This window comes from Ptychodera flava, chromosome 6, assembly GCF_041260155.1.
Source record: "Ptychodera flava strain L36383 chromosome 6, AS_Pfla_20210202, whole genome shotgun sequence".
Classification (NCBI taxonomy): Eukaryota; Metazoa; Hemichordata; class Enteropneusta; family Ptychoderidae; genus Ptychodera; species Ptychodera flava.
The window spans coordinates 30918999-30938585 of NC_091933.1; the positions used below are offsets into that span (position 1 = coordinate 30918999).

General features: G+C 38.0%; 3 protein-coding genes and 1 long non-coding RNA gene across 5 annotated transcripts in view; 2 read left to right on the forward strand and 2 right to left on the reverse strand.

Moving 5' to 3' along the window:
* Positions 1–4559, reverse strand: part of LOC139135504 (protein bicaudal D homolog 2-like) — a 63937-nt gene extending 59378 nt beyond the window's left edge. The window contains 1 exon segment of the mRNA XM_070702909.1: positions 4246–4559. Coding sequence (XP_070559010.1) covers positions 4246–4461 — 216 coding nt within the window. The 5' untranslated portion in view covers positions 4462–4559.
* A 26-nt stretch (positions 4560–4585) lies between these two features.
* Positions 4586–9731, forward strand: LOC139135509 (zinc finger CCHC-type and RNA-binding motif-containing protein 1-like). Of its 2 annotated transcripts, none has more exons than XM_070702917.1 (7): positions 4586–4642; positions 5729–5757; positions 6850–6961; positions 7292–7399; positions 8019–8125; positions 8837–8948; positions 9394–9731. In XM_070702917.1, exons 3-7 carry the CDS (start codon positions 6860–6862, stop codon positions 9544–9546), a joined length of 582 nt encoding a protein of 193 aa, XP_070559018.1. In that variant the 5' UTR covers positions 4586–4642; positions 5729–5757; positions 6850–6859; the 3' UTR covers positions 9547–9731. The 2 variants fall into 2 exon arrangements, with proteins under 2 accessions (XP_070559018.1, XP_070559017.1); XM_070702916.1 differs by having other exon boundaries at positions 4605–5000.
* Positions 9732–14834: 5103 nt separating this feature from the next.
* Positions 14835–15742, reverse strand: LOC139135471 (uncharacterized). The gene is made up of 2 exons (XR_011553002.1): positions 15523–15742; positions 14835–15045 (listed from the first exon to the last, which is right to left on the reverse strand). It is a non-coding gene; the product is annotated as an uncharacterized lncRNA (long non-coding RNA).
* LOC139135468 (tRNA methyltransferase 10 homolog C-like) lies at positions 15702–18676 on the forward strand. Its single transcript, XM_070702858.1, has 2 exons — positions 15702–15784; positions 16511–18676. Exon 2 carries the CDS (start codon positions 16540–16542, stop codon positions 18127–18129), a length of 1590 nt encoding a protein of 529 aa, XP_070558959.1. The 5' UTR covers positions 15702–15784; positions 16511–16539; the 3' UTR covers positions 18130–18676.
* The last annotated feature ends 911 nt before the right edge of the window (positions 18677–19587 follow it).

A 19587-nucleotide genomic window follows, 5' to 3' on the forward strand; every position in this document is an offset into this window, starting at 1 on the left:
GATATACGTCAGATCACATCACAGCTACATTTAGCAACATCAACAAGAATATTGTCTGGGAATGTGTTGGGAAATGTGTATCTGAATTTATGCTGTGCACTTGCTAAATGTAAAAGAATTTTTCTTTCAATTGCTGACATTTTCAGTGATGTTTTCATGAACTTCTGACATTTTATGTACAACCATACTTTGACTAATAGAACCTGGTATGCTGAATATTATGAAATAGTTTTTCCTGAAAAACATTTCCCAATACTATTTTAAATCAATTTCCTCTTTTTTTGTCTCCTTGAAGCAGTGTGAAGCAGTGAACTTCCTCACTGGAGAGGCCCTCTCAACCACAAAGACAAACATGGATTAAATGAAAGCTACAGACCATTATTACACTGTGTCAATATTAATCATATTTAACAATCAGAGAGCTATTTACAAAAGCTATTGGGCTCTGCTCTGACACATTGATGGTGTTTCTAATGGATCTACAGACACAAATGCAGGACTGATTCCTGACACCCTTTTGAAGGGTTGACATCCTTTTTGAAATATCGATTATTATGTGACTTGAACCCCCTTGTGAACAAACTATGGTATATGTCAAGGCTGCTGCGACGGCATGCCACTGAAACTCAACAGCTGTCATGGTGTATTCAAAATGACAATAAATTTGACAACGTGAATGTGATTTCCTTTTGGAAACGTGACAAAATTGTACACTGCTGCAAGAGATGTTGCACTTGTTAGATGCATTTGGTGAACAGGAATTATTTTGGTTGTGGGAAATGATATAACATTATGCCACAGTCCCTCCATCATGACCGTGATCATGCCTAGATTGAAATTGAGCCAAATGGAAGATAAACCCTACAAAGTAGCTCACAAGTGTGCATCATTCATGTCTTTGTATAGTCATTCAGTCCATTATTTTAAGGTCATTTGGGCAAATGTGTGGTTTATTTTACTGTCATCTTACTTTGAGCATCAAGACATGATTATTTCGTGTACATGTATGTCTGGTTTGTTAGTAGTTTTATGGATATTGTGTCAATAATATGGAATCCATGCCTTGTCAATCAGTAGCAATCATATGAAGAATCATATTGGTATGACTATGAGGGTGGGGAATTTTTTTTACAGGAGAGCAGTAATGACATAGACCTTAGAGCAGAAGCATCTATGTGTGTCTAGTTGCTTCTGAGTGATAAAATATGATAAAGTATGAAATGAGAAGAATTTTGTTGGTTAAACAACTGTTCCATAATTGGAAAAAACACTGGCTTTGCCTTCATTTTATGATAGTCTAAAGATCTATTCCTACTTTAGGTACCCATCCATAAGTTCAAGATATGGAGACTACATCCTGGGCAAGCATTCCTATTTGATTATTGATTCACTTCAATTACTGCATCGAGAAACATGAAACATGTCGTAAGAATATAGTCACTTTAGTAAAATAGTGAGAGTATGTACGGTTTTAGCAATTGCCAATCCAATGTTGTTTCGGGGTTCTGCTCAGAGCAAAGTACAGCAAAAGATATGCATACATTTGTGTGTGTACATGCATGAAGCCATTTGTGTACCTTCCAAAGGCAAACAAACTTCTTGAGAAATGGGAGCAAGTTAAAGGCAAACTTATGGTTTAATAATTAATGATTTGTATACTGAAATTGCACAGGTGTACTACACTATCACAGATGATCACCATATGTTACTTGCAATGTACTGGCTCAACAAACACTACCGGTATGTGAAAGGTTGCAATATGACATAATCACTACATATACTGGGGCAAATATTTGGTTTTTACAAATTACACACAATTTCAGTACCAAGATATTTAACTTTTCCTTATCTGACTCTATTTGTGAAATGCCAGTCTTGCCTCATCAGTATGGGTGCAGTCTTTCCACTAAAGTATCAGGTTTGCTGTGCGTTACAGAGAAGATGACCGTACTCAACATTCTCAGTTCATGCTGTTTTGGTACAGTAAGTTGAATATTAATGGAGGTCAGGTGTGTGGAGGTCTTTCTCATCCATTTGTTATGGTCAAAACAGTGCTCTGAATAATTTGTGATCCAGAAAACTAATAATTTATACTTGATGCATGGAAAATAGCAAAATTGAAGAGTTATGTACCATGTGTGTACCAACAGACTGTTGTTGGTAGTTTAGCCGTTGTATTTGCATGATGTGATCTCCTGGCCAGGTAGAGAGATCAGAATCTTTGTCCTCCTTTACTGCAAATTGATTATCACTTTATCAGCTTTGACAAAATAAACACCATGTTAACTTAAAATTTAAGTAGACACAAGCTCAGTGTATTATTGATTACAGGAAATGATGGTATCAATTGCTCAGCCCTGAAGATGAGTCCACCAGTTTTATGACAATATTGTATCAATTTAGGAATATATTTGAATTCTGTTGAGTCAGCACTATTTTATTGAACCAAAGAAAAAACTCCAGATATAGTTTGTAGGTGAGGAAAAGTGCAAAATGTCCAACTTGACCAACACTGCCAATCCTATTAGTGCTGTCAGGCTCCACCCACAAGAAAGTATTGATTTGACCAGTAATCACATTAGCACTTTGTTACATGTAAATTTCCATATGTCCTACAGTCTGTACAAGAAACGATAGAAATTATCAGATAAACTGGCAATATACAAAGCTGGTTATTTTTAGAAAGAGTGATCTACACGTTGATATTAGACACATTTTTGATATCATATAGAGAAGACTGACATTTGGGATAATGTATTATTTGTAATAAAATTGTTCGATGGTTGATAAAGCTTGATCAAAAAACATCTCATTGAGATGACAAGATAATGGTAGTGCTGGATTGTGAAGCATTTTAATAGAAGGAGAATAGCTAAGGTATACACCGGATAAAAAGATTTAAATGTGCATCCTAGTCACAAAATATGACGTCCTGATAGGCAACTGAGCAAATGCAGAGAACTTCAGATGAATTACATGATGTTGACATTAAAGTGTGCCACCAACTACCAATGGGGGATTCATTTACAGAAATAATTGGCAAGAAAGCTGCAATTCAGTATTATCACAGACTGACGTACTGTCAACCCATCTTTGATTACTGAGTTTCATGCTTCCTGGCGCAGTGGACTGAAATGTTTTCTCAGTAATTATAGTCTTTCTTTTCCTCATTTTGTGAAAAAGGGAAACCGAATAACAGGACAATCATGGATCTTTCTTCTTCGGCAGTTACATTTACAGCAACCTGGATAGGCTCATGATTAAATTACATAGACAATATCGGCACTGCTATATAATTCAAAGTGGGGTGCTGAATTCCTGACACACTCCATTGTTGACAACAATTGAATGTTTAAACTGAAAACAATTACCCTCAGTACTGGCTGAGGTATGCCCTATTGTCAAACACCGAAGTTCTTGTCCAAACTTGAATTTAGCTACTTGACTTGCAAAATACACACAGTGACATTTCCAACTTGCAGATCACTTTTCCGGTCTTCATTTACCGTGTTCAAGGATCAAAAGAGGGAAAAAAATTGTGGTACAATAAAACCAAATACAAATGTACACAGGTAGAGGAACTAAAGTTCGGCAACAGTATCCACTGAATGAATGAAATAATAATGGGTAACGCCTTTGTTGTCTGTCCCTAGAAATGCGGGTCAAACTGCGTAAGGAATCTCCTACACCCCCAGCGACAATTACTAAAACCGCTGACATTCTAACTATTCAACATTTCAGTCGCATAATCTTTGACAAAACCACTGACTGTGATTAAACAAAATAAACCTTATCTACGAAGCGTGGGACGTAAAACCTAACCCAATATTCCGACTTCCGGTTATGCCCTAACCGGCAGCAGGAAAGTCAGAATTATGCGCCAAATACCAAATCGATCAAACAATTTAAGTTTAAACTTCTGTCTCGTTAATTCAACACTTCTTGATAGTGGGATCTGGATTGCACTCGTCCGATCTCGCAAAACGATTACACCGTACTTGTGAACTAATTAAAAATACTGAAACTTCGGTTTGCGAGAGGCTATCTGATGTGACGTTAAACAATACGTTAAAATCGTTATCGGCATGATCTGGTGTATGGGCCAGCCATACGATACATCATTTTGTCTCGCCTTCTAAATAGAGCCGTATTGAACTCTCTTCATAACAGTACTTATTCGGTGCAAACCAAACAGCCAAGTGCAAGTCGAAGGCAAAAACTATTGTAAAAGAAGTAGGGTTTTACCGTTTTTGCCAATTGAAGTTCATGTTTGGTACTTTCATACAGTGATTCCAAGTCCTCATACTGTTGCTTCAGAGCTTGCTTTTCTTCCAATACCACCAACCCGTACTCGGCCGCTTGAATTTTCTCATGGCTTGCTTCTGACAGTTCGCGGTTCAGACGGTCGATTTCTACCTTAAGTTCTTCAATACTTTCCATGTTTGTATCTTGGTGTGTCATTTTGTTACGTTGGGGCTTTGTTGGCAAAACGGGGCGAATATTTTGGTGGTAAAAGGGAGCTATGCACGACCACTGCCAGCCATGTTAATATTTATGTAGATATGATGACGTCATTTGTATACTACAACTGTAGAGGGCGAAATTTCAAAATGGTGGCGGCGTTCGTGATGTCGACGTCGACGTGAGTACGGTTTCGGTGTTTCGGAATTAACCATCCGCATGGACTTTGGTTCGTTGACCCTGTCTTCAGGACGTGGAAGCATTATATTCTTTTCCGAAAGTTTAAAAAAATCTTGTTGTGCAAATATCAAACGTCCTTATTTTGTTCAATGGCTTCTCTGTACAGTACATACGACAGGATGTAACGTTACGGTGTATCCCACACGCATAGCATTTCACTACAAGTTTTCTCAAGGTTGATTAGGAAGTTAAAACTACTTTACACGGAATATACAATGAGTGGTGGTCTAGCGCCGAGTAAAAGTACCATATATGTTTCAAATCTCCCGTTCTCCCTCACAAACAACGACCTCCACAAGGTGAGTGTGCAACCTGTGTGCCCAAACTGAGCGAAGTAAATAGACGCACTCACAGGCTTTCGACTCAATGCAGGCAAACCGCCACTGATGCAATGCATCAGTGGCGGTTTGACGGTTTGCCTGCATTGAGTCACGGTCCCTCCACAAAAGGGACCGTGATTGAGTGGAAAGCCTGTGGGCGAATTTGTAGCGAATAAGGAATCGTGTAGAATGGTATTTTCATGATTTCCAGCCATTGACATATATGTTAAAGATGTGACACTTTTCTTCCCCATAACATAATGAAGTCAAAGAGTACGACCGGGCCCGGACATTACCAGAATAGCAGTGTTGCTTCTGCTGTAAAAGATAATTGACAGAGCCATTATATTGGGGTAACATAACAACTTCAGATTGTCTATTGTCAATGTTGTCCTCCATCTCTCAGCAACATGGCTAATGCTTCATCAAATGTAGTCATTGATGCTTGGAAGGATGGTTTGGTAGAGGATTTCAATCTGACTGATGCAGGGCATGTTTTGCATGCAACCAAACATTATTGTTTGTCTTGATATTTTAAAATCCTGATTATTGAAATAATGGCACTGATGACAAGAATTCTGATTTTGTCTTAATTGTCTGAATTTATCCCCTGCATGTTTTATTGACACGTATGATTGATTAGTCTCTGAAAAATTTTGCGGACATTGAAATTTACAAATTATCTGATATCTTTACATATTTTCCAGATATTTGCAAAGTATGGAACAGTTGTCAAGTAAGTGTGTGATTTGTTATTGAAATTGACAAATTTATTTGCTATTGTATGATAAAAAAGACCATTGTCATTGTTGGTGTATGAATTCTTCTTGCAAATGTATGTGTGTAATGGTACTCTTAGGATCAAATTATTGTCAGATTGTATGTAGTTTATGGAGTCTGTATGGGAACTGGTCGATTGGACCCCCTGCCAATTGGACCCCCTGATTTCACACTTTGTATTTTTATGGTTGACATTCTTGCAGTTATTCAATATAAAATTCATGTAAGTGCATCATGGAAAGTTTCTTTTTCAGACGATTCCAAACAAAATTTTGTAATTAACTCATTGAATTTTATTCTTATATTGCCAGTACAACACTGATGACACAAACACCATGCACCAGCAGTACATGAAATAGAAAGTTGCTGTGCCTGAGTACTGTGATGCCCAGTGCAATTATAGATTTAATAGCAAATTTCTTTGTAAAGTCTCTATTTGAGGGCAATAAAAGTTGGGATGTCCCTACCCATTATGTTTTGGGCGTCATAATTCAACCTATTAGTGCAAGACACAGCACTGCTCGAGAATCACAACATTAAAAGAATGCATGACACGATATTGGCCTGCTGAAGAAAAAATTACAAGTTGCTTTTTGAAATATACGTAAGCCTCTACACATCACAAATTATATAAACTAGATACAAACTACAGATTTTTCGATGAGTGAAACGGGTTATAGCAAATCACATCACGACTACTTACAATGATTACAGGGTCCAATTGATCAGGGTCCAATAGGTTAGGGGTCCAATTAACTAGAAAACGTCTGTATCGTTGTATAAAAGGTAGATGTAACAATCCATACAATGTTGGCATAATGTACTGTGTCTGCGAATTTTGTTTTCAGGGACATCTTGCAGTGAATATCTATCATTCAGTTCTTGGATTAGAACTTTATGATAGCCTGTAGTGTCAGCAGCAAGTTGCCTGGTAGAAATCAAGTATCTAATCTTGACCTTTCACAGAGTAAAGATATTACAAGTGACTGTGATTTTATTCACCACCAAATCTTCAAGAATGATTTCTAAATTGTTTTGTTATGTGTAGGGTGACAATAATGAAAGACAAAGAAACCCGGAGAAGTAAAGGAGTTGCTTTTGTCTTGTACTTGAAGAGAGAAGAGGCTTATAAGGCAATCAAAGCTTTAAACAATAAAGAGGTAGGATAATATTTCCAATTACAAAAGGAAGTTAAAGTTTTACAATACTTTTCTGGTCTGCCACGTTTTTTGTGGACTTACTTTATAGCCTTTGGGTTTTAACAATTTTTGAATGGTTTTGTGGTGAAGAATTCGTCAATCTCATTGTGCAATACCTATAATAGCTGCCATTTGATAATAGCATATGAAACATAACCAATAAAGTATGACAAAGTACCTCATGCTGTATATCATTGATTTCCCGTCAGTCTCTGTGAAGAAATGCCTGAGATAACATTCTGGTTGATTTGACTGCATATCGTGATATCTAACATTCTTCCACTATTGTAGTTGTTTGGAAGAAGACTAACATGTAAGATAGCGACAGACAATGGAAGAGCATCAGATTTTATCCGAAGGAGGGATTACCCGGACAAATCTCGGTGTTATGAGTGTGGGGTGAGTTTCCTACGGCTTTAAATTGCAATACGCCTGTACCAACATAGCGGATTGACAGTTTTAGTTTCTTTATCACTTTCACAGTGGAATTTCTAGAAAAGAAGTACAGTAGACAACAAATTTTGCCCAGAGACTAAATTGCTTTCTTTTCCACCATACTTTCTCTTTCAACAAAACATGAAAACCATGATTCATATTTCTGCATTGGTACATGGAAACACCAGCAAAATATGAAATACATTCATGGGGAAAGCATACAATGGTGATAGTCTATTATGGAGGAACCAACAGGGATGTGGAAATGCTAATTCAACACCCACATACTGATAAATCCGGTATAATCTGATTTATGGATCCTCTACCATTGAATTTGATGTCCATTAACTTTTATGTTGGTCAGTATAATTTGGAAAGAGGGTGCTGTAGGGAGAAATGGCAGAATTTGGAATACTTCATTTCTCTCAGTGTTTGTAAATCGTAACCAGAAGTAAGTAGTACCTGTCCAAGGTCTTACCAGTAAAGTTAGCGCAATATATCAAGCAATTACGTAATGCTGAAAGGGCTTGCTGGAGGATTGAAGATTTCTCACGGTGTTTGTTCCTCGTATTTTGCCGTACAGGAGGTTGGTCACCTTAGTTACAAATGCCCAAAGAATGCACTCGGGGAGAGGGAGCAACCAAAGAAGAAAAAGAAAAAAGACAAGAGAAACCAAGATGAGTCGTACAGGTTTGTTTTTGATTTATTTCTCATTGATTACGATTAAAGACTTTTTGATATGTTTCGAACAGAAGAGATAGTAAACTTAATATAGTATCAAAGAAGTGACGCTCTGGAGTGTTTAATCAGTGACCTTCAACTTTTTAAGCTTGGAGTGCCAGATTTTCGGTAGAATATTAAATTGTCCATGCTCAGTTTTCAGATTGGATAATCATACTCAACATCTTTAATTATGTCACGATAAAATGTTTTCATGGATATGTATACTTTTAACATTTAAAATACACACCTGTATTGTGAACTCTCCATTCCTACTGCAGATTACATTGTGTATGTTGGATCGATCGACCAATACAATGTCATGTATAGTCCATGAAAGTCTGTTTGAAATGTTAGCATACTTGGACTCAAGGTCAAGCACAAAGTGTTCAACCCTTCCATAGATACTCATAAGTTCTATGAGAGTTCTGTGTGTCGACAAGAGCATGCTGTCCTACAGTTTCAGCATTCCATGCCATCATGTGATTGTTGTTCACACTGTACAATGTTGATCAATTTACAATAAATATCTTCGCAATTTTCAATCACCATTTGTTAGGTATACACTACAAAATGTAGTGACGTTACTGCAGAGGTATAGATCAATTGCCTAAGACCATGAAAGAGCTAGCGGTACATTGCTTATTTTGAATGTCATACTTTTTTCTGTTTTCCCTGAAGCAATCAAATGGCCAGGGAGGAGGAGGAGGAGGAGGAGGAAGCAGAAGAGGAGGAGGAGTTCCAAGGAGAAGATCCTGCTTCAGAAAGCCTCAGCGCAGCTATTCAATATCAGGTACCAGAAGCTTTAAGAACAAATGATTACTTCAGACACTGGTAGGGTTTTGTACTCTATAAAATTCAATTTACCCTGAAAAGCAGAATTGCAGATTCCACATGGAAAGAGCATATCTCACAGAGCTTTCTTCACTACTTCTATTATTGAAATCCTGAAAACATGATAGTCTGTGATTTTCTTTAGTGATGAGCTGAGTGCATCATTTGGCTATCGTCATGGTGAGTTAACTTGTTCTAGATTCATACCCTAGGCAGAAAGGTAGGCATGGTTCTCAAAAACCTAAATATGCCTCCAGGCTTTCAGAATCTGTGAAAGTAAATATGTTCCCACATAAGCTATAATGATGGACTGAGTTGATCATTTACCATTGATTGCAAGTAATACAGATTTTGTCCAGAGTGTGATCAGAGCTTACCACATGAAAAATATGTCTTTTCTGCAGAGAGAGAAAATGGAAGAAGAAGAGTACAGGTATCGTGTCGCTACGGGAAACTATGAAAGTGAAAACCCATCGACCAGTGAGGATGCCAAAAAGCTGAAAATTAAGAAGGATGCGTATTTCAGTGATGAGGAAGCAATTAGCGATGATGATTGAATGCACACGATATCACTGGCTTAATTCAGTCAGTTTGTTCCTCCTTGAAAAATAGTCACACATCCATTGCTTTTGGAACAGTCATGCACGGAACAAGGACGGGAATTTCAGATAAATATTTTTGTATGTCTGTGTGACAGAAGAACAAAAAGTTAACCATAATGTCTTTAGCTGCCTTAAAGTATGGGAAAGACTTTGTGTCTGAATCAGTTTTCACTTATTATGAATCATAGAACTGGCTTTTAATACAACAAATCTGATGAACTCTGCAATTTTATTTCCTTGATATATTCATCAATGTAAAGTTAACAGTTAATTTCTCATGTTTTTTCTTCATTTATTTGAGAAAGTAAAGAACGATTAAAAAAAGAATGATGGGTTTGAACAGCCACAGCTACGGTGAATATTTCATGATTTCAATATTCCATAGCTGTATGATGGAAAATTTTTACATATAGATGACAGAATGATGGCAAGTTTGCTACGGAGTCTTTCTTTCTGTTGATCTCCCCAGACAGTAAAGCACAGATGATGCAGTATTACATTGTACAATTACACCAATAGTATACAAATCTACTTTCTTTTTCTCTTTCACTCCCCGCATGAAAGAAATTGAAAAAAAATATACACATGGGCGAGAGTCACTTGTAGTCGCTGTACACGATTGGGATAAGATATGCTTTGTCGATATTCATATTTTTTTAAAAACATTTCCTGGTCCTAAAACTGCTAAAATTAAGAAGTGTTGATATTGTAGATGTCATTACACTTTTGGAACTGTAACCTCAACGGCAGCTGTTCCATCTTGTGTATGAGGTGAAGCCCTTTGGTGTCAGAACAGTGATCACATCTGGGTTAGTTACCCACTGCAATGAACCTAGTTCCTGAGAAAAGTAGAGCTGTTCAACGAGTTTTGATGCCTTCAGCGATGTTTGCTTGGCTCGAGTTTGGATCTGAGACATTTTTACCGAGATTATTGTCTGTTTGAATCAAATTCAGACTGTGGGGAGAGACGTCTGTAGTATTCTGTGGTGTTTAAGTCGCACTTTAAATAATTTTGCAAAAACACCACTGGGGGCGCTATTTTCATCACTGATCAAAATTTCAAAGAACTTCGCTGCCCACATGCTCCAGCTGACATCGATCTAAATACCCGTCGTACCCCTTTTAATTGTATTAGTGCAAAGTCACTCTTTCTTGAGCTATTTTTTATGAGTTCTTTTTGATATGAAAAGTTTGTGTTGTTTGAGGATTTAGAACATGCTGAAATATTGGTCAACTGTACACTGACTTTATCTCACGTGCAAGGAGAGTTGCCGATGTGGTATACACAGAAATCTTTCTTTTACGTTACTCTACACTGAACATTCTATCACGCGCCTGTACCTCTACTCAGCCTACAGCCAGACAACGTTAAACACTCATTGAAACATTGTAGTGTCGCTATGTATAAATCAAGCTCTGTGTAGAAGAACTCTTACCATGACTGAATGTAAAGTTTGGACCTCATGGAAGCACAGTCAAACTAGGAATGAATAGTCCAAGAAATAGGATGTTAATATCATAAATATATCTTACTAGATATATTAATATCAATAAAGCTGTTTTGATTTTGCACCAGGGTGGAGCTTCCTTTCTGCTTGGCAATATTTGATAAAGTCACTGAACGTGTAAGAATTATACTTGACATAGTAGTCTACAGTGTGTCCAATGAAGATGTCATACACTACATGTACTATGTCCATAGGGAACCCAGCAATGTTCTCCACAGCTTGGAAACAGAGGGGTGGCCAATTTACATGACAATGCATAAATTGCATATCATTTTGTTGTGAAAATACATTCTTTTGTATAGTTATTAAGATTGCTTCGAAAACGGGGGTGGCACACCCCTAAAAATCCCCTCCGTTGTGGAGAACCCTGTTCAGTCTCTGATGTTTTCTTGCATTTTGCTTGTTTATGAACACGTTCATGAGTTTAATAACATGGCGTAAACATGAAGATGTATATGTTCGTTCGTTTTTAATTAAAGCAATAAATAAAACATACCATGTAAAATGAAGTCAGAACAGCAAGCACACTCCATACTCTCCCCGAACTATAAAATACATGGTTAAAGTTTTATACATTGCTTTATTTCAAACAAACATACATCTTCATGTTTCAGTTATACTAAGTGTGTGTTTGTAAACAAGAAAAAAACAAACAAACAACAGGAAAATGCCAGAGACCGAGTTCGCAGTGATATATACAGGTACGAGTGATAGCGAGTGCATATCAGATTCATGGAGGTGAACCGGTCAAAAACGAGTGCTATACCCAATGCTTCAGATTCGTTTATTGCGTTTCAAGGCCTCCGGCCCATATGCAAGAAGGTTACAGAGATTTTAAATACATGGGATAACAAAATATCTTAGAATCACATACAAAAACGTAGACAATGCATAAATATCTACAGTACAATAGTAATGTTTCAGTCATGAGTTACTATATGTGAGAGAGCTATCGTTCTCTGCTTAAAGGCTTTGTTTACAAAAATACAAAGATTCAGAAGCTCATCAGTTTTAGATGTGCTCATAGATTGAACAAATTAATGAAAGTTTGGTTGCTCAAAATAAGCACGTGATAAGAATTGTTTTCTAAGTTCTGTGTAAACCGGGCATTCCAAAAGAAAATGGTATTCATCTTCTACATCTCTCTGTGAGCACAATTTACAAAATCTTAAAGTCACATCCATATTGTACCTTCTCCCTTCCTCTATTGCCAGAGGAAGGGTAGAACAGCGAAAACAAGCAAACACTTGTATAAAGCTACGAGTACATGATAACTTAAGGTATTTTTCAGGTTCTAGCAAACTTTTAAATTGCATGTATGTACGGAGTTTTGGTTTCAAAGGAAGTTTACCATTCCAAAGTTGTCTAAAAACATCTGAAAGTTTCGTATCAAAAAGTGACAGAAACTGCTGTTTATTGCCTATCTCCTGGGCAAGCCAGGCGTAACCGAAACCATATGAAAAAAGAACATTCTTTATAGAGGTAGCCCACGTATACCCACATACATGCATATACCCAATGTTGAGGTGGTTTATTGGAAGTAAATCATAACAATATATTGAAATACACGTGCGAAATGTCAAAAAGGATTTTTTTCTCTAGTTGAGTGCCAGCTGAGAATTTTTCTCCATCTATATAGGGAATACTGATATTCCTGTACATGTATTTGCGCCACCAATTTCCTGGTATGATATAATAATGTTGTAATGTTCATTAGGAAACCAAGCAGACATTTTTTTCCCTACAAGTTGAACAAAATCATGTTTGCATTCAGGAAACGGGTTAACATTTGATCCATGTATTCTTGACATCAAAAAACAATAAAAAAGAGCGACTATGTAGATCTTCCTGTAAAATGGGAAAATCGATGCAATTGTGGTTCAGTCATAGACCTAGCTGTGGGTCCATAGCTGTGTTGTTTTCGGACGGGATTTCTGCCTTTTACGGGCTGGTTTTGACTTTTCCGTTAACTCCGCCAACACACGGGTTACGTAAAAGTCAACCAGCCCGTAAAAGTCAGAAATCCCGTCCGAAAACACCACAGCTATGGACCCACAGCTATCATAGACCATAGAAAGATAGTTAGTTCTGTTTTTTATTTAAAAACCGATAAATTTATGCCAACAAAGTGGCAAATAAAGCGACCTTACGTAACACTTACAGCGTTACCCTAGTAGTCGCCACCAGTGGCCAAAATATGACATATATCCCACAATGCAATAGGTCGTATTCGACCCTGAGTGCGAATCTCATGCTGTCTTAACAATAAGTAAACAGTCTGAATGCTGGGGGTGTAATTTGAACAGCGCCCTCAGAAAAATAGCCTCGTTTTCATTTCACAACAAAGGTCGCAGTAGTACGCAGGGGTCACACAAGCATGGGTCGCCTAAACATGCCTATATTCACGCTATACCGCGGACCTGAGTGAATGTTATAGGTAATATGTGTTTTTTAGGAATTTGTTTCTGATATAAACAGTTTGTCATGTAAAAATAAACCTACCTTCAAAAGATTGTCGATGTGTATACTGAGTAGTTTCTGTTGCATAACACGATTTGGGTCTGTCTATGAAGGAGAAACGGGGCTAGTAAATGGTCTTCCGGGTCTTGAACACCGATCAAATTTCAGCAGTGTCTTTTTCAGTAACAATTGATTGTGTATACCAATTTTTAACTTCACAGAGCTATTTTACTGGAAATGGTACACTTTTCAATAGACCCTTGGCGAAACTTCGTCTAAAAATTTCACCTATGAATGCCGTTTTCTAGTACTTGTTACAGTGGGCATTATACATTCACCACAGATTAGATGGCCTCTACAAACGAGAATAATCTTAACTACAACTACAGTTCTTTAGTATATTTTTTTCTCAGAATTTTAGAATTTATAAATTGCTTTATGTATCTTGAAGTCTGTTTCTATATATAGGAAAATGAGAGCAACTTTACACCTCGTTTTCTACCTTTGATAGTGATGCGGTATATTGATTCGATCAATGTGGTTTAATGATATGGAGAAACATGGCGAGACACCGGTGAATCGATAGTGCTTTGACCCTGGTCATGTGATCTGGGTCCCCGGGAAAGAACCGGTTATGTGTTGGAGCTATTTATCCCACATGTTAATTTGATAGTAGCAATTGTTCATCAACTAGAGATGCTAGTATGGATATGTTGTGGTCTGAACTTTGAGTGGTTTGTTGGTCAGACCGTTCGTGTTTATTTTATCCTCGTGCTTGATTTGTGCCTGAACGAGGATGTCTCTTAAGTTTTTATTCCTTTTGTATGCTATGATAGGTTTTTCTGGAAAAACTTGACCAGTGTTTGATCGGCTTCTATTATTTTCCAATTTTTTGTTAGACATTGTTTGATTTGCCTGGTTTTGATGAATGGACTGAAGGTCGTTGTGTAAACCAGTTTTGTTCTTATGTCATATTCCTCTTATCTTTATCGGTGAGGTATCGTCGATGGTTGGTGAGATTAACATCTTTCTTTATACGAGATATATCTTTTTTTTCTATAATCTTGTTGTTGAAGTTTGCGTGTGAGAAAGTTGACCTTTTCAATGAAGTCCATGTCGTTGTTGCATGTGCAAGCATATCGGAGAAGTTCACCTTTAATGAAGCCTTTGAAAGTGCCGCTCGGGTGACACGAATTTCTCAATAAATATTGGAACGTGTCGGTTGGTTTTGTGTTGGTTAAATTAAAAAGAAATTAATAAGTTCTGAATTCAATATACTGCAAAGACAACAGCTTTATTCTAAATAAACCTGAAGTTTGATCAATACTTAAGCCTCAGAGACTTGACTGCAACAAACTGAGACAAATCAGACACGAAAATTACGTCAAAAAAGTTAAAAGTGAACAACCATGAGGTCACATGCACAAGTTTTTCTATGGGAAGCCCCGGCTGGAAGCTTCGAAGCCATCCTCGGACTGTGATGACCCTGAAAAAAAAAAGAGGAAAATAATTAAAAACAACTGTGACACGAATTTTACGTATTACAACCTAAAAGTGTCACTTGATGATAGTTTCCCCCCAAAAAGTAACATTTGACCTAAAAATACGCACATTTTGGGGATTTATTTCACTATGAGCGTATGCGAGTACACAGTGTACGTGTAAACGTACAGTACACTAATGTTGATTTGGCGCCATATTGGATTTTAGCGGCAAAACACAGCGGCGAACTTTGCCGCCCAACATCAAATTCCTGGCATGAACAGACAAAATTCTGCGGTAAAAAGCTAATTTATAGTATAATTCCACGAACTATGCTTGATTTTGGGCCATAATTTCATGCTACCGTAGTTGGTACAGCAACACAAGTCCGCGCTCGACATATAACATCATACTATGAAAAATCGCTGAAATCGCAAAATTCACTTTAATTTTTTAAACAGAGCCCCGAAAAGTCACTTACCTTCTCAGAAAATCCAATTGAAGAGATGAAGTTGGTCTCCAATGATAATTATCGGCGAAAAAATGAGGATTTGGGAGTGACTGAAAGACTGTGTTAGCCAGCCAACGGTCACAGTGTAGACTGAGTTGCTGAGTGCCGTTCGAAAGGAAATGGCATTTGCATATGCAAATTGCACCCCTAGCGTTCAGACTGTAAAATGGCGTGGCATTTCGTAACAGGCGTGTGACCGGTGGCGTAGTAGAGGAAATCGTGTATGTTCAGGGTGAGTATGTGGTATGTGATCTTCTTTTGGCATTTCTTAGATAATTTGTCAGCCAGATGGTATCCTCAATGTTATAACGAGAGACATAAACTTGTCTTCTCGACAACACCGTGAACGACGGCCAGTGCTGTTGCGGAGTGTGGTCCTCAACAGCACTGACCAGGAAGCAATTAGGTATACTATGGAGGTTGAAAAAGACACACCGTAACACTTACTAGCTTCCATAAAGGTGCTGAATTGCCAAAATAATTAGCAGGTAGTGGTATTTAGTCAGGACTCTGCGTAAAATATCCTGACATGTGATGTAATCACATGAACTTCATGATGAAGCCAATTTCAAACAGAAGCAAATTGACTACATGCAAGGCGTACATTCTGTTTGTAAAGGAGAAAAGGTATAATTATGGATTATAAGATGGATTATAAATTTGACAAGTGTGTCAACACTAAATCTGTAATTGTAGTATAATCCTGATGTCCAGGTGCGGCCTCTTTTAATTCCTCGCTGATTCTTCATTGCGTAAAGACTCGAAAAGAGCTTGGGTATCATGAGAAAAGCATCAAATGAATGGACACTAAAAGTGGCAGGATAGTAGTACCGACTGGAAACCAGTGTTTGCAGTGTAGTCATTATTTCTTTCATTCACAGTCATGACCGGGTGGACTGACCAACTTGTGAGCCTTGAAGGAAATGTGTGAACACTAATTAATTATTTTAATTTGCAGGTAGGCAAGTGGTCCATATTAACAGCACCATGCTTAGAGGAAATTCCCTGGTTGCCATCAGAAGGATACAGACGTCCATATTAGCACGTCACCAAAAGAAAGTCAGGCCATCATCAGAAGTGTTGCAGACACTACCAGATCTATATGAAATCTTTGAGAGCAGTCATGTAACGCATAAACCACCGTTGGTCCGCAAGTACAGCTGCACACCAAGGTCAGCTGTATTTGTGTCCCATTTACAGGTGAGGAGTCTGTGTTCTCAGAAACCAGTGGATGCTTGCTTGCAGAATGAGGATGAGCTGTCAGATGAAGAGGCAACCTGCGAGAACGGATCAGGCAAAGGTGATACTGTGATTTCATCCAGTGAGCGGGAGAAAATGCTGGAGGATGCCCGACAACTCGTAGACATGTGGCGCAAGTCAGGAAAGTTTGTACCAGAGGAGGTGACTGAAAGCGAACTTGAGCATTTCTTTAAACTTGAAACGAAGAGCAGCCGAAAGAAATACTTGAAATTTCTGGCTCGCAAAGAAATTTTTAAGAGAACAGATAGAATGAAGAAGCTGCGGAAGGCGGAAGAGAGAGAAAAACAACAAACTGGTGAAGAGGAAAAATTCGAGAAAAATACAATTTTTTTGTATATACGCAACAGTACCATGGCCAATAATGATTTGTGGAGTATGGCACGTGGCATGCGATTTGGTCCAAAACTTATCATTGACCACAGTTATGAAGATGATATGACCATGAGGGAAATAAAAGCACTAGTCAAACAACTCTCTGAAGTCCTCGGTGCCATGAAAACGCAGTGGGAACCATTCCACATGCTGTGGACAGATATCAGAAGAGGTGGCCTCGTTGAAAACGAAATCCAAAGAGTGTTTGGAGATTACTTGGACAAACTTCTCATTGACACCACAGATGAATCTTTCACTGATATTTTCCCCAGAGAACAGTTGGTGTATTTGAGTGCAGATTCTCCAAATGTTCTTACGCAATATGACCCAAACAAGGTCTATATAGTTGGGGGTATGGTAGACCTGACGATAAGGCCACGCGTTTCACTTGCAAAGGCCAAGCGGTACAACATCGCCAGTGCACGCCTACCCCTGGATCACTATATGAAATGGGGTCCGGGCGGGGGCAAGAACTTGACCGTCGATCAGATGGTGAAGATCATGTTGGAACTGAAAAAGTCTGGAATTTGGCAAAAAGCACTGAAACATGTGCCAATGCGGAAAATTGAAGGGGTCTACGAAGAGGTCAAGTCGCCTAGGTACACCCAGAACCGGCAGCAAGCCATGGCATCTAGGTCCAACAGGCAAGTCCAACAGCAATCTCTCACAGGGAAATTTTCCTTCAGCCGAGCATCCAAGCCGGTTAAGGAACAAAAGGAAATGAAAGAAAACAAACAGGACCTTCATGGGTTGTGGTATGGAAGGACTCCGTATCCTGAGGAGCAGTCATACTTTACTGCCAGGAGGAAAGGAATGATAACCAGTGACACTATCCCACCAAACTTTGCTGAGAAATACAAAAGGACAGTGGAAAAACAGAAAAATGAACAATACAAACAGAGGAGACAGATCCACAAAGAGTATCTGAAAGACATATTTGAATAATTTTCTCAGCCACAAGGTCAAGAGATCAGTTACAAACATTTTACAAGTTTCAGAATGGTGATATCTGTGAGACTCAGAATTGAACACTTGACTTTGGTACAGCATAACTTGCAATTGCATATTCCAATATAGCCTGATGAAACGATTTTATCACATGAAATAATCAGTTGCCCACATTTTCTCCAGGCATATTTCACAACTTACATGCCGCTATGAATGCTGTTCATCCTCCCTGTGTAACAGCATACATGCAGAAGTTATCTGACATATACAAAAAATAGTACAATCAGCCTTCCAAAAAGCCACCTTTAAAAAATTCAACTGATGATTGGTCAAGATGAACTTGTTCTGATACTTAATTGAAAGAGTTGCGTGTTTCAACAATTACAAAATGTGAACCAAAGCACCAGAAGAGTTGCTTTTTGTCGTCTTGGTACTAATGGATTCATTATGTGTTTGTTTACTTGAAGTGTGAAGGCATTTTGTTCATGTCATTTTGCATTTTGCAGTCACAAAAGAATTAAACTAAAGTATTACTATCATATTACATACTTTGTCAGAAGTATTTATTTTTTCCAGGATTGTATCAAGTATTGGAAGTAATCCTTATCCTGCCAGGCCTATCAGTTCATTAACTGCTGTGCAGTGTGCCCGCCAAGGCCAAATAAGAAGAGAAAAGGTTTTGTTTCTCATTCTAATTCAAGTTGACCTAGACTAGCCAAAACAAATTATTTTAAACAATGACAGCATGGCAGTAAATGTAAAATTTATTGTCTGTAAGACCTCATGCATACAATGTACAGTTCTAAACAGTAAAGTTGCCTTGAACAGTGCAAAATGTTAGAATTGCCATTGCCTGTTAACATTCCCAACATGGGTTTTTCTCATATGGGTAGTTGGATCGTCTGAGCTGAAATAAAACCCGCAAAACCAACAATAAAAATCTGCGTCACATCGCCACATCATTTACGTCAGACACCTATAGGATGACAAATTTGTTTTTGCCAAAGCTGGTATGACAATGCCACAATGTAAACAAATTGCCATACATGTGAGCCAAGTAGATGTGTTTCTTTTACAAGTGAAAAGAAGTACTAACTGCTAAAACTTTATCGTGTTGGTCTTCCTCACTTGTTTTGCCAAGAAGTCCAAGCAACTGCTGTTATTGTATTCAGTTTGTAAATATCATTCTGTGTTGTACAAAAGCACTTCTGAAGAGGTCGGTGAAACGAGAGGGCAATATTCCTTGTCTCACTCTACGAATGGAGTTTGTCGAAAAGGGATTTTAATGATTACAATACCTATAATTTATGCGAGTTAGTACTTTTTGCACTATCACACCAGTTTGGACTTAATAAGATCATAACCCCCTGCATGACCTTTTCACCCTGGCACTTCAGGTCTATGAATCCACAAGTTTGAGTGAAAGCCCTTAAAGAGCTCAGCGCCATCATCAAT